Raw genomic sequence first — 19,450 nt, 5'->3', positions numbered from 1 at the left:
ATTACTGAAAAAGGTATAAGCAAAATCCAAATAAATAATATAGAGATTTAGAGAAAATTATTGCAGATGATTTTAATCAAATAAAAAAAAAGAGAGAGACTCAGGTGTCCAGTTATAGAATTGCTCCTTTAGAGAAAAATTTGGCAACTGTCCATACCAGGGCAAAGTACTTTTTTACCTGTGCATCACTTTTGAAAGGAAAAGTGCTTTCTTTTTTGAAATTGCTATGGACGTTCGTCTGCCTGCTTTTTGCGCAGGTGCATATTTGATAGAAAATGTGCATAGCATTCAAAATGCAATCTGCGCACATATGTTTTCCTCCTTCAATGTAAACACATGGAAATCTAAAGTATGTGGCTTGTGAAATACCATATGGACAGTTTTCAATTGGCCAGTTTATGTGCATGATTCACTATTTAGCTGTATAAATAAAGTTCAAAATTGCCTGCCCCGTGACTTAATGACAAGATATAATAGAAATATAGATTAATGGCCTAGTTGACTTATGTTGGATAACAATCTCACAGGGCCCTACTGTTGGTGGCTGGTTTAGGATTCTAGATCGAAGTATACCAGGAAAAGGCAAAACAGTGGTACTGAAGAAGGTGATGCTAGATCAGGTAAGTCATGAAATTGTCATCTGTTGGATAATGTACATTTAAAAAAAAATTATAGAGAGAGTGAATCATTAGAAGTTGAATTTAAAAGTGATTTTATTAAAATAGCCTAGCCCTATGTGGCCATGTTTCACCACTCCAGGGGTTGTGTCAGGGGATAAAACTGAAACATATTGGAAAACACAGTTACAATGTGTAAAAACTTATAAAAGACACCACTTTTAAGTTCATCTTCTACTGATCCGCTTTCTCTTCCTATTGCTGTTGACTGTGGATCCCACTTGCCTCTTGTTCTGATACCCCTAAAAACATTTAAAAAATTTTTGTGCTGTACTATCTGCCAGTGATTGAAAAGAGATCTATTTTTACTTTCTAGTTCTCAACAGTACTTTAATGCATTTGTTTTAAGCAAATTTTGGTGAAAAAATTATTGAACATAGTGGGGAGGGGTTTGTTTGGGGTTTTTTTGCTAATCAATTTTGTATCTGTATTCTGTAAGAGAACACATCATATATGCCAAATTGCACAGGCTAATTGCTATTAACAAAGTAAGATTTGTAACTTTCAAATTTTTGGAATAAAGCAATACAGAACAAGTAAGCAAAACATGCACAGCATGGTTCATGGAATTCTTTACAACTATTCCATGTGTGTGTAACTGTGCTGTCTCTTGTATGAGTTTTTGACTTAGATGAGATGGGGGAGGGGTAGTTATGGGTGTAGTGTTTAGTGCTTTGAAGAAAATGGGGTGGTTACAGGCTTACTACAAAGATCAACCAATATGAATATACACAACTCCTCCACACACATTCAGAATTATCTTATAATACTTGCTTGTAATACTACTATCGTGTCTTATCATTATCATGTTACCAAAGATTCTTCTGTAACACTAAATGTCTATTTTCTAATATATTTCTATCACTCATGATGTATTGTAAACCACATTGAGCTTGCAAAGAGGTGGGAAAATGTGGGATACAAATGCAATAAATAAATAAATTAGTTCAGGGGTAGTTTTGATAGTGAAACAGTAGGGAAGTGACGGGATACTATTGGGATGTGGTGAGGTAGTTGCTGGAGTAGTTTGTGGGGTGTTGGAGGAGTAGAGAGTGGAGAAAAGCAGTTTGAAAGGAGGAATTCCTTTACTTCTGTGCTTTACTTATGTAAGTTTTTATAGGCTGCAGAAATGCATTGGGCCATCTTTTGAAGGGGCTTATTTCACATTTAATTTATTTAATACTAGCTGTTAAGCCCGTAAAAACAGGCGAGTATTGCAGCCCTCCTCTCTCCCCTGGCCTCACCCCATCCACCGATCCTCCCCCCCATATCCAGCGACCCTCCTCTTTCCCTTGGCCTCCCCCCTCCCCCCATGTCCAGCAACCCTCCTCTGTGCCCTGCTCTCACCCCAAGTCCAGCAACCATGGCCTCTCCCCCCTGCCCTCCCCCCATGTCCAGCTACCCTCATCACCGCCGCTCCCTCCCGCCTCTGTGCCGGGCCCCCTGCACTGACCTGACAGCGCCTCTCGCCTCCGTGTGAAAGCGCTACAGGCAGCAGCAGATCGCTTTGCTGCTGCCTGCAGCGCTTCCACACGGAGGTGAGAGGCGCTGTCAGGTCAGTGCAGGGGGCCCGATATGGAGGGGGGCGGGAGCGGCATCGGGGGGAGGAGGGTGGAGCTTGTTTCACGCGATGTTCCTTTCCAGGCGGCAGCGGCGTCCGACAATTCGACTCCGTTTCCCTCTCTGTTCCGCCCTCTGACATCATGACGTCTTGATGCGAGGGCGGGACAGAGAGGGAAGTCTGTACTGCGCATTTGCAAGTGAGTACGGTCACTTGCCGTTTATATGTTTGATGCCACAAATAAAAGAATATCTAAGCAGTTTACATAAGATGATATTAATAAGAGTGGAGCGGAGACACACCTCTGGCTTAACTTACAATAGTAAATATCACATTATTGGTGAGAATTTACTCTAAAGTACACTAGGAAGGTAACATTTAAATAAGTAGAAAGAGAATAGGTGGTGATGAGATCTAATGTACGTCCTACAGAATGGGTAGGTGAAATGTCATACTGTCTTAAGTTAGAGGCATAGAGAAAAAACCATAAATCAATTACAATAGGGTTCTTACAATCCGATGAATATTAAAAATCACCTAGGATGATGAAAGGCAATGGGTCAATTAAATAAGGAGAGACAGTGTCATAAAAGCTTGCAACAATACATGGGTAATGGGAGATGGTAAACAAATTAAAATGAGGAAGGGGGATGGGGATGATTGAAGACAAAACGTCTTATATTCAAGGATGGGAGAGGAGTAAGTGTATAACTGAATAATCTGAAGAGAAGAGAATAGTACCACCAGTCATTCACTGCTCCTATATGCCTGGTTAGAGAAAAGGAATTGAAAGCCGCGGGGGGGGGGGGGGGGGGGGGAATGACAGAATTGCCCCAGAAACAATAAGTCAGAGTCAAATAGCCAAGTTTTTCTGAGGCAAAGAATATCAAGATGAGCATAAATGAAATCAGATTTATGACGAACGGAGTGGTTGTTCAGAAGTACTGCTTCAGGAGGTTTTAGTACAGAAATTGAGGAGAGTATAGGCATAAGAGCTCAAAAACTAACTTTCAGAGACAGATGATAATACATAGACGAGGAAAATCGCTGGCCACATAGGACAGGGATGGGCAAATGAAGAATCCAGATTGATTAGTGGAGTAAAGGATTAGCAAAACTGTGATAAATGACATCATAAAAGGCACACAAAAGAGCACGATATGCTGTGTTGTTATGCTTCTTCGTCACATGACGCAAAGTAGCACAAATGCGATTAGTTCTCTGGAATCCCTGACCCAATCTTACTCAAATCCCCTCTCCTCAAGATTAACCCCAAAGAGAGCTGCACCCACAAAATATACCAAGGATACTCCATTACTCTTTTGCTCAATCCCATATTATCAATCCCACCACATTTAAAATCAGTATAAATGTAACCCTGGTCTCATCACAAAGTTCCAAGTACCTAGCTAGCTTTTCGGGGCAGTATCCAAACCAGGGCCACAAATAAAATTTTAGTCCTTTGAGTTGGACGGGCTGGGGCCCGGCTTGATCCTGGTAGGCCGTAGGCTTATAAGCCTCACTTTCACTTGATTTCTTTCTCAGTCTGGGAGCAAAATAACTTCACTCTCACTCCAAAAAAACTCTCCACTCCAGGATTTGTATTTTATGCAAAACAGAACTTTATTGGAATGCTGCAATAGGCAGATATCCAAATGTCTTACTTTTTCTTCATATCAAATGGTTCATATTATTATCCAACAGTTCACTTTGCTGAAAAAATATTATTTTCTGCCAAGACTTTTGGTAGCAGTTCCAACAAATGAATTTAATAGTTTCTTTATAAATCCCACCTTCCATAACTATCCTAATCTCCCTTCCTTCTTCCCTCTTCCCTTCCTTGATCGCTACACATGACTAACTGTATCTGATATCCTGATATGACAATGTCATAAGTACATAAGCAAGTACATAAGTAATGCCATACTGGGAAAAGACCAAGGGTCCATCGAGCCCAGCATCTTGTCCACGACAGCGGCCAATCCAGGCCAAGGGCACCTGGCAAGCTTCCCAAACGTACAAACATTCTATACATGTTAATCCTGGAATTTTGGATTTTTCCAAGTCCGTTTAGTAGCGGTTTATGGACTTGTCCTTTAGGAAACCTTCCAACCCCTTTTTAAACTCTGCTAAGCTAACCGCCTTCACCACATTTTCCGGCAATGAATTCCAGAGTTTAATTACACGTTGGGTGAAGAAAAATTTTCTCCGATTTGTTTTAAATTTACTACACTGTAGTTTAATCGCATGCCCCCTAGTCCTAGTATTTTTGGAAAGCGTGAACAGATGCTTCACATCCACCTGTTCCACTCCACTCATTATTTTATATACCTCTATCATGTCTCCCCTCAGCCGTCTCTTCTCCAAGCTGAATAGCCTTAGCCTCCTTAGTCTTTCTTCATAGGGAAGTCGTCCCATCCCCGCTATCATTTTAGTCGCCCTTCGCTTCACCTTTTCCAATTCTACTGTATCTTTCTTGAGATGCGGCGACCAGAATTGAACACAATACTCAAGGTGCGGTCGCACCATGGAGCGATACAAAGGCATTATAACATCCTCACACCTGTTTTCCATACCTTTCCTAATAATACCCAACATTCTATTCCCTTTCCTAGCCACAGCAGCACACTGAGCAGAAGGTTTCAGTGTGTTATCGACGACGACACCCAGATCCCTTTCTTGGTCCGTAACTCCTCACGTGGAACCTTGCATGTCAATAAATCTATGTAAGCCACATTGAGCCTGCAAATAGGTGGGGGAATGTGGGATACAAATGCAATAAATAAATCCTAGGTTATTTACATATTTACAGCTCTTTCAGTTCTCCAATAGCCATCTTTTCTGGCAGAACAAGACTGTGTTTGCTGCACTTGCTGCAGTAAGCTGTCCTGCTGGGCTTTTACCCAGCCGCCAGACCCACTCAGGACCAGACCTCCCTGTCTGTCCTTCCTCCAGAGGTGTACTTCTAAGACCTGCTGCCTCTGGCACTGAACAGACACTTCCCTGTTCTGCTGCCAGGCTGGGTTAACCCTTTCTACCCACCCGGAGTACTCCTCACACTCTAGTTAATGCTTTTATTGGCAAAAACCTACTCTTTATTCAGCCTTAGGTTATTGGGACTGATCAGGACATCCCCTGGGATGAAGGCAACCAAAGACCATGTGCTCGCTAATCCTATCACTAATCCTATCACTTTTATCGTCTTCCAACTCCACCCCAGCTATGACACCTATTGTCAGTTACTCTGTTCTCCCTCTGGGCTAGGCTCATCCCCTCCCATCCAAGCTGTCCTCCCTCCCTCCAGTGTATCTGGAGAGTTCTACACCATGCTCACAACCGTTAGACAACACAAGTGGTTCTGAGAAAAAGCCAAAAAAGGGGTGTGCTGTATTATGTTCAAATCTTGAATAAATTCTACGCACACCACATGTTACAACCATTCAGTTTCCTTATTTCCTTATTTAAACCAGTTGACGCAATGCAATTCTGTTTAAATATCCAGCAGTTCTCTTTATAAAGTAACAAAGAGTTAAAATGACCACCTCAAGGACAGGAACAGAGGACTTCTACTTCACTGAAATGTAGCTGGTTAAAACTATATCCAGTCTACACAATGTGAGGCAATTGGGGCTTTCAAATCTTGACTCTGCAGGCAACTACAATGTTCAATAAGATGAATTTTTAAAGGGCATGTAGTCTTCTCTATGTACACCAAAGTACATGGGCACCATATTGCATACACTATATTTTAGATCTGACACATAGATGCACATTTCAAACCGATCAATTTTCCATTTAGAGTTACTGTATTCCCACTATAGGAGGAAGAACAAACACTGCAGTGTCCACAATGATATGGTCAGAGGGAACAATATCTGTGTGATCTATGGAGAAAGATACGAGGGAGCAAGTATGTCTCAGAGATTCTATCCACTCCTGAAAGCAAACAGGGGCAGCTCCTAGCAGATAAGCTGTAACTGCAAAATATGCCAGTACTGAAGAATAACAGATCTAACTCTATGAATGCCAGGTGAATAAGGGAGGATGCACACTAAGCGATCCAAAACTGATCTAGAAGATGGCAACAACAAAAGATCTTTCAGTACAGCATGCTCTCTTGATGACACAAATCAGGGTAACCCTGTTCCTTAAATCTTTGAAATATATGTTGCGCTTAGAGTTTAAATTTGTGAACTGTGTAGCAGATACGTCTCAACAGGTAAATCTTCACAAAGTCTATGGGGATGGTAACTGTAGCAATGTGTTCCTGTCAGTTAGTTTACAATAGACAAAGGGCCCTGTTTACTAAGCCACACTGTAGGCGTGCTAACTTATTAGCATGTGCTTAAAAATTAGCATGTGCAACAATAGAGACACCCATAGGAATATAATAGATGTCTCTATCATTAGCATGTGCTAATTTTTAGGATGCGCTAAAAGGTTAGCACGCATACAGCACGGCTTAGTAAACAGGGACCAGATTATGTAAATCCTGTTTCAGATATAGAGATTGTGAAATCTAAAAAATGTACTTGAGAAAAATAAAAAATATAAGTAAATTTCAAATTACTATCACAAAAGATGTGCCATTCAAAAAAACTTTGAAGTTCCTGAGGAGACCCCAACCAGATCAACAAAATTTCATCAATGAATCTCTTCCAAAGACCAATGTAGATCTGGAAAGGGGAATTAGTCAAATACAATTCTTCGAATCAACCCACATATTGTTTGGTCATGTCAGATGATATTGTGGCTCCTATAGCTGTGTCCTTTATTTGAACTATATATATTTGTCTTAAAACACCCCCACCCCCTTTCCATGACTAAGTCTCTGGCCTCCTGTTTCTAGTGTAACTTGCACAGAAACTGTGAATAGGATCCAACCAGTGAATGTTGTGGGGGTAGAGCACAGCTTTAGTTACAGGAAGAGAAGAGGTTGAACTGGGAGAAGTTCTTGTGTTGTACAAGTGAGGGTTCTTCATGTGGTTGGAGGAGGAAGAAAGAGAAATGAAACCTCATTGCATTTCTGTGGGAGAAGCAGTTCTAATAGCTGTGGCATGCAAACACTAACCTACTGTAAGGGATTAAAGAATTGCATTTTTCAAACTGCACTCCTTTCTCATCTCATCCTTTACGCCGACTCTCTCTCTCCCCCCCCCCCCCCCCCTCTCCCCTCTCTCTCTCTCTCCTCTCTCTCTCTCTCTCTCTCTCCCCCTGTTCCCTGAGCCTACTAGTGCCGCAGGCTAAGATACCAAGGAATGGTACTTAGATATTTATGGAGGAATAGATTTTACCCTTATGCTGTATTATTTTCCTCAAGTTTTTACATGAAAAATATGGATGTCTAACCTAGTCAGTATTACTGTTCTTGAAAAAAACTTTTAAGTATGTGCTGCTGATGGCTATACTGCAGTCAAGTCTTTCATGAAATAACATTCCAAATATGCAGGTTGGAATTAGAGAAGTGGTCTTATGCTTCCTAAGTCTATGCTTACTGGTGTCTAGTTATGCTGTTTATCTTGTATTTATATATATATATATATGTATATATATATATTTTTTTATTTTAGGGTCTATTTGCCCCAGGTTTCCTTGCCTGTTTTCTTTGCATTGCATCGACACTTAACGGTCTTTCAATAGAAGAAACGTGGGACAAACTAAAAAGAGTAAGTGACTTTTCTATATGGGGCAAGATTTAATTTAATAGGCAAATATTACTGTGCCTTACATTGTAACCATGCATGAATATTATGAGGCAACTTATTTGGGTCATCTGTGTGTTTGGCACTGTATAGGGCAGTAGGTAACTTACAATGGAACATGAAGCATCAAAAAATCAGGGCCACCGAGAAGGGGGGGGGCAAAATTCCCCGCCACCAAGGAGGGCCCAGCGCCGGAGTCTCTCGCCCTCTCCTGCTCCCAGGCCGCTGGCGCCGCAGTCCCTTCTCCACCTGCCTATCCTCAGTTCCTTCTGTCTGTCTCCGACCCCTGCATTAAAAAAAAATCTCTAAAGCAGCAATGCAGTGCCTTCTCTGCGAAAGCGGCAGATCGCCTCGGGCGGGCCTTCCCTGTGCCCCACCCTCTTCTGATGTAACTTCCTATTTCTGCGAGGGAGGGACACAGTGAGGGAAGGCCCGCCAGAGGCGATCTGCCGCTTTCGCACAGAAGGCACTGTGCTGCTACTTTAGAGATCTTTTTTAAATTTAAATGAAGGGGGTCGGATGGCAGGCAGAAGGGAGCAGAGGGTAGGTAAGTGGAGACTGGGGAACTGCAGCGCCAGCGGCCTGGAAGCAGGAGAGGGAGGCGACAGCAGTAGCTGAGGGGTGAGGGGATGATCCTTGGGGAGGCGGGGCGGCGGCGGCGATCCTGGGGGGGGGGGTGGCTCCGTCTCTCGGCGGCCCTGCATAAAATTATGGTTACTGTATTAGCTTGAAGCAAGACTGCAGAACTGAAAGGTGCTGTATAACAGCTCTGAAAGGGGGCCATTAGTGAATATGCTATGGAAAGATAAGGAGGGTATCATCCAACAGCACAGATGACTGACAGCTGTTAAGATAGCATAGAGTCAGGATATAAGGAAGAAAACAAACAAGATTATTACCACCTCAGCCTAGTACAATTTGAGGTTGAAAGAGATGACGGAGTAATGGCCTTTTCTTTATATCCATACCAGACCAGTATGGGTTATGTCCGTTTACCAACAGAAGAAGACAGGGAAAATTAGTTCCCGGTAATTCATCCCTTAAGGGTATCGAGCAGCCTGGAATGTCTCTGAGCCAGGATGACACTCGGTAGTGCTGGGTCCCTCATCCTCCAGTTAGGGTGACACGCGGTGGTACCAGCTCCCTCCTCTTCCTGCCTACACTCCTTTTTTTTTTATACAGCAGCTGAAAGGAGTTTTAATGGAGAAAAAATTTCTTCAGCTTTTCATGTAGGGACTGCATTGGGCAAGTATATGATCCTTACTTTCTCTCACTCCCCCAAGGTAAGCTTGTGTATTCTGACTGTTGTCTAATGGCAGGAAATTCTACTTTCCTTTGGGGGATACCTTCCCTTCCTTCCTTCTTTGGTTGCTCCTGTGTTTCCTATTCTGTTATCTTTTTTTTTTGCAGGTCAGCTTCTTGCCCTCCCTCTCCCCTTGTCCCTTCCCCTCCCGTGTTGCTCTGTATGGGGATTACTATTCAGTGCGGTGAGTTCCTGGAAGCCAATGTGGTGCTTCTTTTCTACTCTGAGCTATATTCAATGGCTGAGGTTACCATGTATAATTCTTTGCTCTCCATTGGCTGTGAGTAAGGGAATTATTCTTTTCTCATGTGCATCTGATGTTGTACTTTGCTCTCTCACTTGGAAGGTATTTTAAGCAGCCATTGATCTCTATGCTGCCATGCACTCCTTTGATTACTAACTCTACCTTATTGTTCCATTTTGCCCTGCATTGCTTTTCAACAGCGACTATTGATGCTGCAGTCGGTAATATGTACGTGCTGGTTTTTCTGTTTGGGCTGCCTTTCACTCCTTGCAAAGACACTGCACTCCTGTATTTTACCTTGCTCAGGTTGGGGTGATGGTATCAGTTGTGTATACTATACGGAAACAGCATCTGTCTTATGGCAGCTGACTTGGCTATACAATGATAGCAGCCTCTTGGATTGCGCTGTTTCTGAAGCCTCTAGAATAGCAGGGTGCCAGCAGCCTCTTGGACTGTACTGTTACAACACTTGTTGGCTACACTGTATTGTTAGCCTCTGTACTGCATTGTGTCTCATCATGCCCTGCTATGGACAGAGGCCTTGTGGGCTTCAATGCTGACCATCTCTGCAGTGGGTGGTGTTGAGGTGGTAGGCTCTGGAGCTTCACTGCTGCTCCAGCCTCTTGGGCTACGCTGCAGCTGCAAGTTTTTGGACTTAGGCTGCATGGTAACATCAGCCGCTTGGGTTGCACTGCAGAGCAGTAGCGGTAGCCTCCTGGGATCCACGGTGGCGGCAGCCTCTTGAGCTCCATGGTAGCAGCAGCCTCTCTGGCTTTACTGTGGAGTACCACAAGGATCACCGCTCTCAACTATATTATTGAACCTAACGATGACACCACTGACTAAATCTCTATCCAAACAAGGCCTCAATCCATTTCTCTGCACAGATGACATCACCATCTATATTCCCTTCAAACAGAACCCCACAGAAATCACCAAGGAAATAATAAACAGCATGACCATCATGGAATCCTGGGCATCAGCATTCAAGTTAAAACTCAATAGAGATAGAACCCAATGTCTCACACTCTCGTTCCAATACAATAATGTTCCCCCCTTGGCAATTAACGCACAGGGTTCATCCCTCCCAGTCTCAGACCACTTGAAAATCTTAGGCATCACAATTTACATAGGCTGCAAAGATCAAATCATAAGAACTACAAACAGCACAAAACACGGCTGCCAGACTCATCTTCGGAAAAACACGCTTCGAAAGCGCAAAGCCCTCCTAAGAAGGTTTCATTGGTTTCATATTAACACTCGCATAACTTTCAAAATATGCATAGTAATCCACAGAATCATCTATGGACTCGCATCAGATTACATGACAGAACTTATCGATCTACCAATAAGAAACGTGACGAGAACAGCAAGATCCTACCTAACCCTTCACTACCCCAATTGCAAAGGTATAAAATTCAAATCTTCATATGCCACCACCCTCTCGTTTATAGGCACACAACTTTGGAACTCACTACCCAAAGACCTGAAACTCACAGACAACTACCTACAATTCAGAAAAATCCTGAAAACACGTTTTTTCAAGAAGTCTTTCCCCCCTGGATCTGCCTAATCCCACACCACCATACATCACGAAAAGTTCAGAAATGGAAAACAATAATATTAACCTCTCTCGCAGTATGCTAATATATCAACCTAAGCGTTTATTGTACTTCTGTATTATGTACTAGACTTCTACAAATCTAAATTTTGTAACTGCCTTTTTAGCAATATGTGAGCCACATTGAACCTGCCATACGGTGGGAAAATGTGAGATACAAATGCAATAAATAAATAAATTTTATTGTGTTACTTCAGTGACAGCAGCCTCAACCTTTCATAAGGTATTTATGGCGATAGCTTCAGAGCAACCTTGTTTAAAAAAAAAAAAAAAAGCAAGGTTTAGGGGGCAGTGTTGACGAGAGTGCCCTACTTCTGAAGTTCATTATTCTGTGCTGGTTACGGACCATGCCTTAGTTCCTCACCCTTCTTCGGCCTCAGCCTTTTCTTGTGACATATTGCTGCCTTGTAAGCTATGTGTTGTTAGCAACTGCTCAAACACCTATTTTCCTACAACGTTTGCATCCTCTTGTATGAGACATCTCTTTGGGTTGCATCTTGGCACTTCTTCGTTGGTCAGCAGCTGGTGCACTAAATATCTGTTTCATTTTTCTCGGGTGGTCTGAGTGCAACTTATGTGGCCACCTTATGGCATACCTTTGTTACTTTGCAGCAGAAGTTTTTATAGCAGTTCCTTAGGCCTTGCCAGGGAAAATTCTAGGGTAGTGTCCAACAGAGTAGTGAATGGACGTAGGACAACCAAATCAGGCAGGGCTCCAGAGGTAGATGGATAAAAATCTTTATTACCAGATACAATGGACTTGTCACAGTCCCGTGTTTCAGCAAAAATATGCCTGCTTCAGGAGTCAGAGTATCTCTCAGCATCTATTCACTATAAAAAATACGAAGCCAATAATACAGTAGTTGATACAAACAACCGCATTCAGTGTCAAAGGACTGCTACAAATGCGAAAGGGAATGGGATTTGATATACCACCTTTCTGTGGTTACAATCAAAGCGGTTTACATATTATACATAGGTACTTATTTTGTACCTGGGATAGCAATGTTAGAGAGAGTGGGTGAAGGCTGAGTGAGAGGGTTTGAGAAGGGGGGAGTTGAGAGAGAGACTGGGGGGAGTTGAGAGAGAGACTGGGTGAAGGCTGAGAGGGGCTCAGAGAGAGACTGGGTGAAGTCTGGGGGGTGGGTATGTGTGAGTGAGCCAAAGACTGGGTGAAGGCTGGGGAGGATGAGCTCTAGAAATGTTTAGTAGTAGTAGGATGAGAGAGATTGGGTGAAGACGGGTTGAATTTGAGTGAGAGACTGGGTGAAGGCTGGGGGGGGGTTGAGAGAGACTGGTGGGCCTGACTAGCACTGTAGGGAATGGCACAGAGATACTACTACTACTACTACTACTACTGAACATTAATAACATGCAAATTATATGCATTCTGTTAGTGTTATGCATTGGGAAGTTAAGGGGGAGGAACGTGCCTGTTATATGTGTACAAGAGCTTTGTGGTAAGCACAGCTCTTGTGCACATGCCCAGTCAAACTGGAGAGTAGGGAGCACGTGCTTTGTTTCCAGGTTAAAAGATGACTTTGAACTGAACAACACAAGAGACAGGATTTATGAAAGTTTCCACTTTCATTCTGTTCCTGTGCTCCTCTCCCTCCCACAACCCTGTATCAATCAGCTCAGTCTAAGCGCACACCACTGATGCACATCTGAGCAGCTCCTCCGTCTGCTGTAATAACGATCCCGTTCTCAGGATGTATAAAGAGGGAAGGAAGCACGATACAGTTCAGGGTGCTTGCGATGGCCTATCCCTCCCCCTGCTGCTCACAGAACCGCAACACCCTGACACCAACTCTGAGCTGGTTTGTGTGCTGTTTCTGAACATTCAGAAGGGGATAGCTAAGGACCTCATTTACATAGGATGGACCAAATTTTAATGCTACTTGCAGCCATTGTCCTGCACATTGTCCTTAGTATTAGTGCCCTCTGAGCATTCGGCGTTAGATTCTGAGCATCGGCCTATAGGTGAAGACTCTGGGCGGGGTGTGAAGGCTGGGAGGTGGGTATGTGCGAGCAAAAGGCTGGGGGGGGGGCTGGGTAAAGGCTGAAGGGGAGTGGGTATGTGCGAGCAAGAGAGAGACTGATGATTTTGGTGACATGTGAAACAAAGAGGCAATTGCTTCTTTGTTTCACCTGTCTAGAGAGTGCTGTCACACAGCTGACAACATGCTTTGGAAAGAGAGACTACTGGCTTTTACTAGTGATTTGCAGATACACTGTAGGAAACTGATTTTCTAGTTTCTTTGACAAAAACACAAAATAGGAAAAGAGCCCTTAGGAAACCAGTTTCTGAAAGAGCTGTTGCTGATCTGAAAGGGGATTTCCCTACCCCCAACTTCACTGGGGACAATGTTGGAAAGATGGGGAAGGAGAAACAAGAGAGGTGTCTGTCGCTGGCTCCTAGATTTTGTGAAAATATGTTGAGTCCTGCTTTATGATCCATGAATTTTGAATAGTTGTTTAATTCTGGCCTTATGGAATTTCATTTTGTTTACCTCCCTCTGTAATTCTAGCCCAACAGTGCCTTCAGCATTGATATAGACAATGTTTCTTTGTCTTATCTGGTTTTATTTTCTGTTCTGCAGTGCTTACATAGTGGAGATTTTCTTCCCTTCCTCAGGCATACCTGGAGCTCAGTGCTTGCCATTTAAAGTGCTCTCAGCTCTTTCCCTTTATTCCTGACTTCGATCTCCCTTTTGTTGGGAGGTTCTTCTTTTTCCAATTCTTCTCTGGTATCCCTACCCTATTTGGGAGACTGCTTTGCAACATCCCATTGGTCTGGACTTGTCTGGTATGGATATAAAGGAAGCTAAAATTATATCTTACCTATCAATTTTCTTTCTTTTAGTCCTTCCAGACTAATTCAGACACCCTCCCTATCTGGATTTCCTTAGGTCCTCTCTTTATGCCGAGATGATGATTTTTTGGCTTACCATCTCAATACCTTTTATGTCTTACATCTTTTGACTCAGTGTAATATCTGTCCGTCAGTTGAGTATGTGCCTGACTGAGTGAAATATCTGTATGACATTGGAGGATGTGCCTCTTTGCATGTTGCAACTAAAGCCGCATGGCGTCATTGTTTATTCAGTTTTTCAGTGTTCTTTCCTATAAATGTTTTGAGCACCATTGCTTGTCTATTTGAAATACTGAACATTCCAGACTACACAATACCCTTAAAGGGCGAATTACTTGGAGCTGTTTTTCTCTGTCTCCTTCTGCTGGTAGATGGACATAACCCATTGGTCTGGACTGGTCTGGTAGGACTAAAGGAAAGAAAATGATCAGGTATGACATAATTTTACCACAGAGATGTTAACGGAAGAGGAAGTGAAAACTGAAAGAATTCTAAACTAGTGAAGGACTATAGCAAAGACTGTGAGAGGGGATGAGGAGAGGAATGGGCCATCCTGTGTAGGGGTATGAGCAGTAGGATAGGAGTGGAGGGCTTAAGGAATTGATGTTATGAAATTTAGTATTTACTAAATAACAAATAGCTTCAGAATAGCTTCTGAAATACACTGAAAAATCCACAATTCCAGGAATAACATGTATAGAATGTTTGTACGTTTGGGAAGCTTGCCAGGTGCCCTTGGCCTGGATTGGCCGCTGTCGTGGACAGGATCCTGGGCTCGATGGACCCTTGGTCTTTTCCCAGTGTGGCATTACTTATATACTTATGTACTTTAGTCTTTCTAGAGATATTTGGTAACTAACAAAGGAGGTATTTTACTAAACATTAGCTCGAGTTATCTGTAGCAGGGTCCATAGGAATAAAATGGGCCCTGCTGCAGATAACTCGAGCTAAGCTTTAGTAAAAACTCCGAAATTTCCTCTAATGATTTCTCAACTAGAAGTCTGCATTAAATCTGCAGAATTAACAAAAAAAAAACCTACCAAACTGCAACATTTAAACAGAAAAACCTTTAAAATGTTTAGCACATGAGCTACATTTCCATTAAATCTGGCTCACTGAATTTCTCCCTTAGCCAGAGCACTACTGATCTTTAGATAGACACAGAGGGTTAAGTACACGGAAAACTTTCTCCCAATCTGTATTAATGGGAAAGTGCTTAATACATCCATCTCTGAGTAGTCATGTAATATACTTCGATTGTCTGAACATGAACAGATGAGTATTAATGGCATAGTCTTTAAATAATATGATTCAGATGAAGTAATACCAAAACATAGACCCTATAAATTTTATGTTAAGTTTATTTAAATGGAGCTTCAGAGTTTGTATTTTTTTTAATTTAGCATTAAATAGTAGAACATCATCCTTGTAGGAGTTAAAAGTGCAGTGACAGAATGCTGTGAGTAGCATGGAAACAAACCAGTAAGAATTGCTTAATGAGATGACTGTACAAAATGGATTTCGACCTGTACTGTGTGGGAAAAGTAAAGAGATATTCATAGTAGGTAACTAGGCAAAACAAAAAAAACAGAAAGGTGATTAATTCAGAAAGGAGCATGCAGTCATTGAACTCTTGAATTCTAAGTTAAAGATAGAGATATGCATTTCTATGCAGATAATTAGAAGAGTGGATGTGGAATGAAAAAGATGATGCAAACTGGTGTGTGAAAAATAAGTTACTCTGTGCAGAGCACTTGACTGAAAAAAAAAACTAGGCAGCATATGTAACATACATAGTAACATAGTAATATAGTAAAATGACAGCAGATAAATACCTGCTGCTGTTTGAAAGGTAAGCTGGTACAAATTTGCAATTTATGTACAGTTGAATTTATAGAGAATAATATAATTCAGCTAAGAAAAAAAAGAGTAAAGAATAATAATAATTAAAAAATAAATAAAATAAAGAAGAAAAATGCAGTATGGATAAATATGAGAGAACCTCCCAGTTTGCACAGGAAGTTTATCATATTTATTATTTTTTTTAATATTCATTATTATTTATTTATTTTTTTACTCTTTTTTCTTAGTTGAATTACCAACAGTGATGGTGTTGCAAAAATTATCTTTTTTTTTTTTTTTTTTTTTGCAGTAAGCAAGCTGTTTGTTTATTTATATATATTAAGTAGGAATTCATGATGTTTTGCACTTCTGTTACTCTGTCTTCCCTCTATTTGTACTTCCATTTGATTTTATTAACTATTTTATTATTAATTTTTTATTTATACTACCGGCACAAAAAAAGCACTGCTCTTTACTATATAGAAGTCAAGTGTTTCAGAGATTCCCTTGATCATGACCTACAGATCCAGTCAGAAGACTTCAGTAATATTGTAACCTGACCTGATTTGAATGAACTTTCTGTCAGACTGAACAATCCACTTTCTGGTTTCTCTGGTTCTTAGCCCATCAATCCAACCGCTAGACCATGCTTCCACTGATACAAATAAGAGGAAGAGAGAGGGGGAAAGGATGGGATTTGATATTCTGCCTTTCTGTAGTTACAGTCAAAGTGGTTTACTTGTTATAAAGAAGTACTTATTTTGTACCTTGGACAATGGAAGGTTAACTGACTTGCCCAAAGTCACAAGCAGGGGCATAGCCAGACAACAGATTTTGGGTGGGCCTAGACAAGAAGTGGGTGAGCACCAAGTGTTCTCCCCCCACCACCACAGAAATATCCCAGCTGGTGGGAAAATGCTTCTTTCCACTTTGGCAGTCTGCAACAGGCATACACTGAAAACTGAGCATGCGCAGGTGCCAGTATCGAGAGTAGCGTTTTCGTTACCATCAAGGGGAAGTCTTCAGCTGGCGGAGCTTGGGATCCCCATCAGCTACTGCTAAACATGTTACTGTTGGGTGGGCCTGAGCCCTAAGTGGGTGGACCCTGGCCCACCCAGGCCCACCTGTGGCTACGCCACTGGTCACAAGGAGCTGCAGTGGGAATCAACCCTGGTTCCCCTAGTTGTCAGGCCACTGCATCAACCATTAGGCTAAGTGATGTTAAGTAACAGCAGAAAAAAAAATTATTTTACAGATAACTGCAGTAAAGGCATGTAGGAGTAGGCTTGCAATGCTGCTGCTCCTTTTATTGCTTTATCTGTGATGTAGATAGGCATCATGGGAGGTAACTCACTTATCTGGCACCTTTCACAAGCAGGATATGCATTTAACCCTCCCTCCCTTCTTTCTTTTCAGTGTGATGCCTTTTCTCCCTCCCCACACACTTGATGATAAGTTATTTGTTATGGATAGGTTAGAGATCAGAAGAGAGAGACTTACTGTGAGAGTGTAATCAGTCACAGAATCACATTTTATTTTCTGAACAGGCTTTTACAAATACTTTTTAGGACCTTATCTAAAAGTCTGTAATGAATCTACCTCAGTAAAGTGAGCAGATATTTTTAAGCTCTCTCTTGGGGATGACATCAGTCTCTGCCTAGAGCAATACACCCAGCCAGCAATTGTTTGTCCTTGAAAAAAAAATGCTAAGGTCACTTACTCCACAGCTATTAATCCAGTAAACAACAAAATTAACCTGACACTTGGGAAATAAATTGTTCTTTTTAAAAAGAGGAAAGTGTTTGAGGCATGGAGAAGAGATATTTGTGAAGAAAGTTGCTGGTGAAAGTAGCCATGGATAAACTGTGGATGCTGTGAAGAGCAGGTAGGACAAAGACTGGGAGAATAGATATACCTGAACTTTTTACGTCTTAATTTGGCCAAGGAGGACGAGGAGAAAGTGTGGCTGCTTTGGAGTGGCTCCATAGAGGCTAACGTTCTAAAATATTTGGCGGTAACACAACACAAATCACCCCTCCCTGGACACAAAGAAGTTTTCTCAATATTAGGGGTGATCACTGACAGAACTGGCTTCTATGGGTGGACCCAACCTGACAGCAGAGAACCCAATCTCCTTACTCCTCCTCTCAAATGCAGCAGTGGATATGGTGAGCAGCTGCTTCTGTACCCCATTGTTCATCCTCTCCCACATCCCTGGCAGCAAAGGCGAAATCAGAGCAGAGACACAGTAAGCATGAGCTTTGGATTGCCATAACTGCTTTCATCCTGTGTCACAAGAGGAGTGGGGATGTAAAGCAACAGCTTCAGGTACCCAAAGTATGCTGTTACTGTATGCCTGAAGTTTGTTGCAGGTCTTCTTTATCTGTTTACTTGTTTGTTTGTTTGTTTGCTTGCTTGCTTGCTTGCATGCAATATATGATCTCATTGTACGAGCTTTGGAGAGAAGGACAGAAGGGGGAAATGTGAAGAGAGTTTGGAGAAATGAAAAAAAAACCTTGGAAAAGTGATTGAGAGGAGACAAACCTAAATTGGAAGGGGAAGGGTTAAAGCAACTGGAAGAAGGGAAGAGAGAGGAGATAGAGGAATGTAATGGGAGTTGAGAGGAGAAAGGGACCTGAAGGGAGATGGGAGAAACAGAAGAATCTGAGGAGGTGACAAGAGGAAAGAAGAAACTGGAAGGAGAGCTGCAAAGAACAACGTAGTTTAGACCAAATTGTTTAACCACCCTTAGGTTTTGCCTTTGGGTTTAACGGTGCATATAAGGCCTAGATAAATTAATTTAAACTATGCTTAAGGTATATGCCCTAAATATGTAATACATAGTAGCAATAATGAAAGATTTATGGAATATTCACATAGCAGGCAGACAACAGATTTAATTTCCACTGAAAATAATTAACTTTGTATGAACTTGGTGGCTAATAATACTGTGCTGCTTGCTATTTTGGCGGTGTATTGTTTGTCTGCATAATAAAATCGTGACAATCTGTCTTTTAAGCAGATTTCCAATGCCACCATCACAGTTTTTAAGGATTTGCAGACTATCACTACAAAGCTTTGTCAGCATTAAAGCTGGTTTTAAGCTCAGAAAAGGGCTTTTATAAAATTGCATGTTCCCAAGGGTGTGGTTTTAGCAGTGCAGAGGCTGAGTGGTGACATATGCCTTTTTTGGGGTGGGGAGAACAGGGGCGTAGCCAGACAGCAGATTTTGGATGGGCCTAGGCAAGAAGTGGGTGGGCACCAAGTGTTCTCCACCCCACCAAAAAAATATCTTAGCTGGTGGAAAAGCATTCTGCAGCAGGCAGGCGCGGAAAACTGAGAATGTGCAGGTGCCGGTATCGTGGAGAGTAGCGTTTTCGTTACCATCAGGGGGGAGTCTTCAGCTGGCAGAGATTGGGATCCCCACCAGCTACTGCTAAATATGTATTACTGTTGGGTGGGCTATGCCACTGGGGGGAGGGGTAAATTTGCACACTATTGGAGCTGATTTTGCATGTCTGTTTTATAAAGGCAAATAGGCACCATTGTGGCTTTATCAAATAGGCTTAAAATAGGAATCTTTTTGGACTTACAGGTATTCTGTTATAAAATTACCCTACATGGG

At 42.0% G+C, this 19,450-nt stretch overlaps 1 protein-coding gene across 1 annotated transcript in view; it reads left to right on the top strand.

The window, feature by feature from the left end:
- Positions 1 to 19,450, top strand: part of MPV17 (mitochondrial inner membrane protein MPV17) — a 146,088-nt gene that overhangs the window by 97,074 nt on the left and 29,564 nt on the right. The window contains 2 exon segments of the mRNA XM_030198599.1: positions 528 to 620; positions 7,809 to 7,904. Coding sequence (XP_030054459.1) covers positions 528 to 620; positions 7,809 to 7,904 — 189 coding nt within the window.

This window comes from Microcaecilia unicolor, chromosome 3 (genome assembly GCF_901765095.1).
Source record: "Microcaecilia unicolor chromosome 3, aMicUni1.1, whole genome shotgun sequence".
NCBI lineage: Eukaryota > Metazoa > Chordata > Amphibia > Gymnophiona > Siphonopidae > Microcaecilia > Microcaecilia unicolor.
This window is presented reverse-complemented; position numbering and strand designations above follow the sequence as displayed.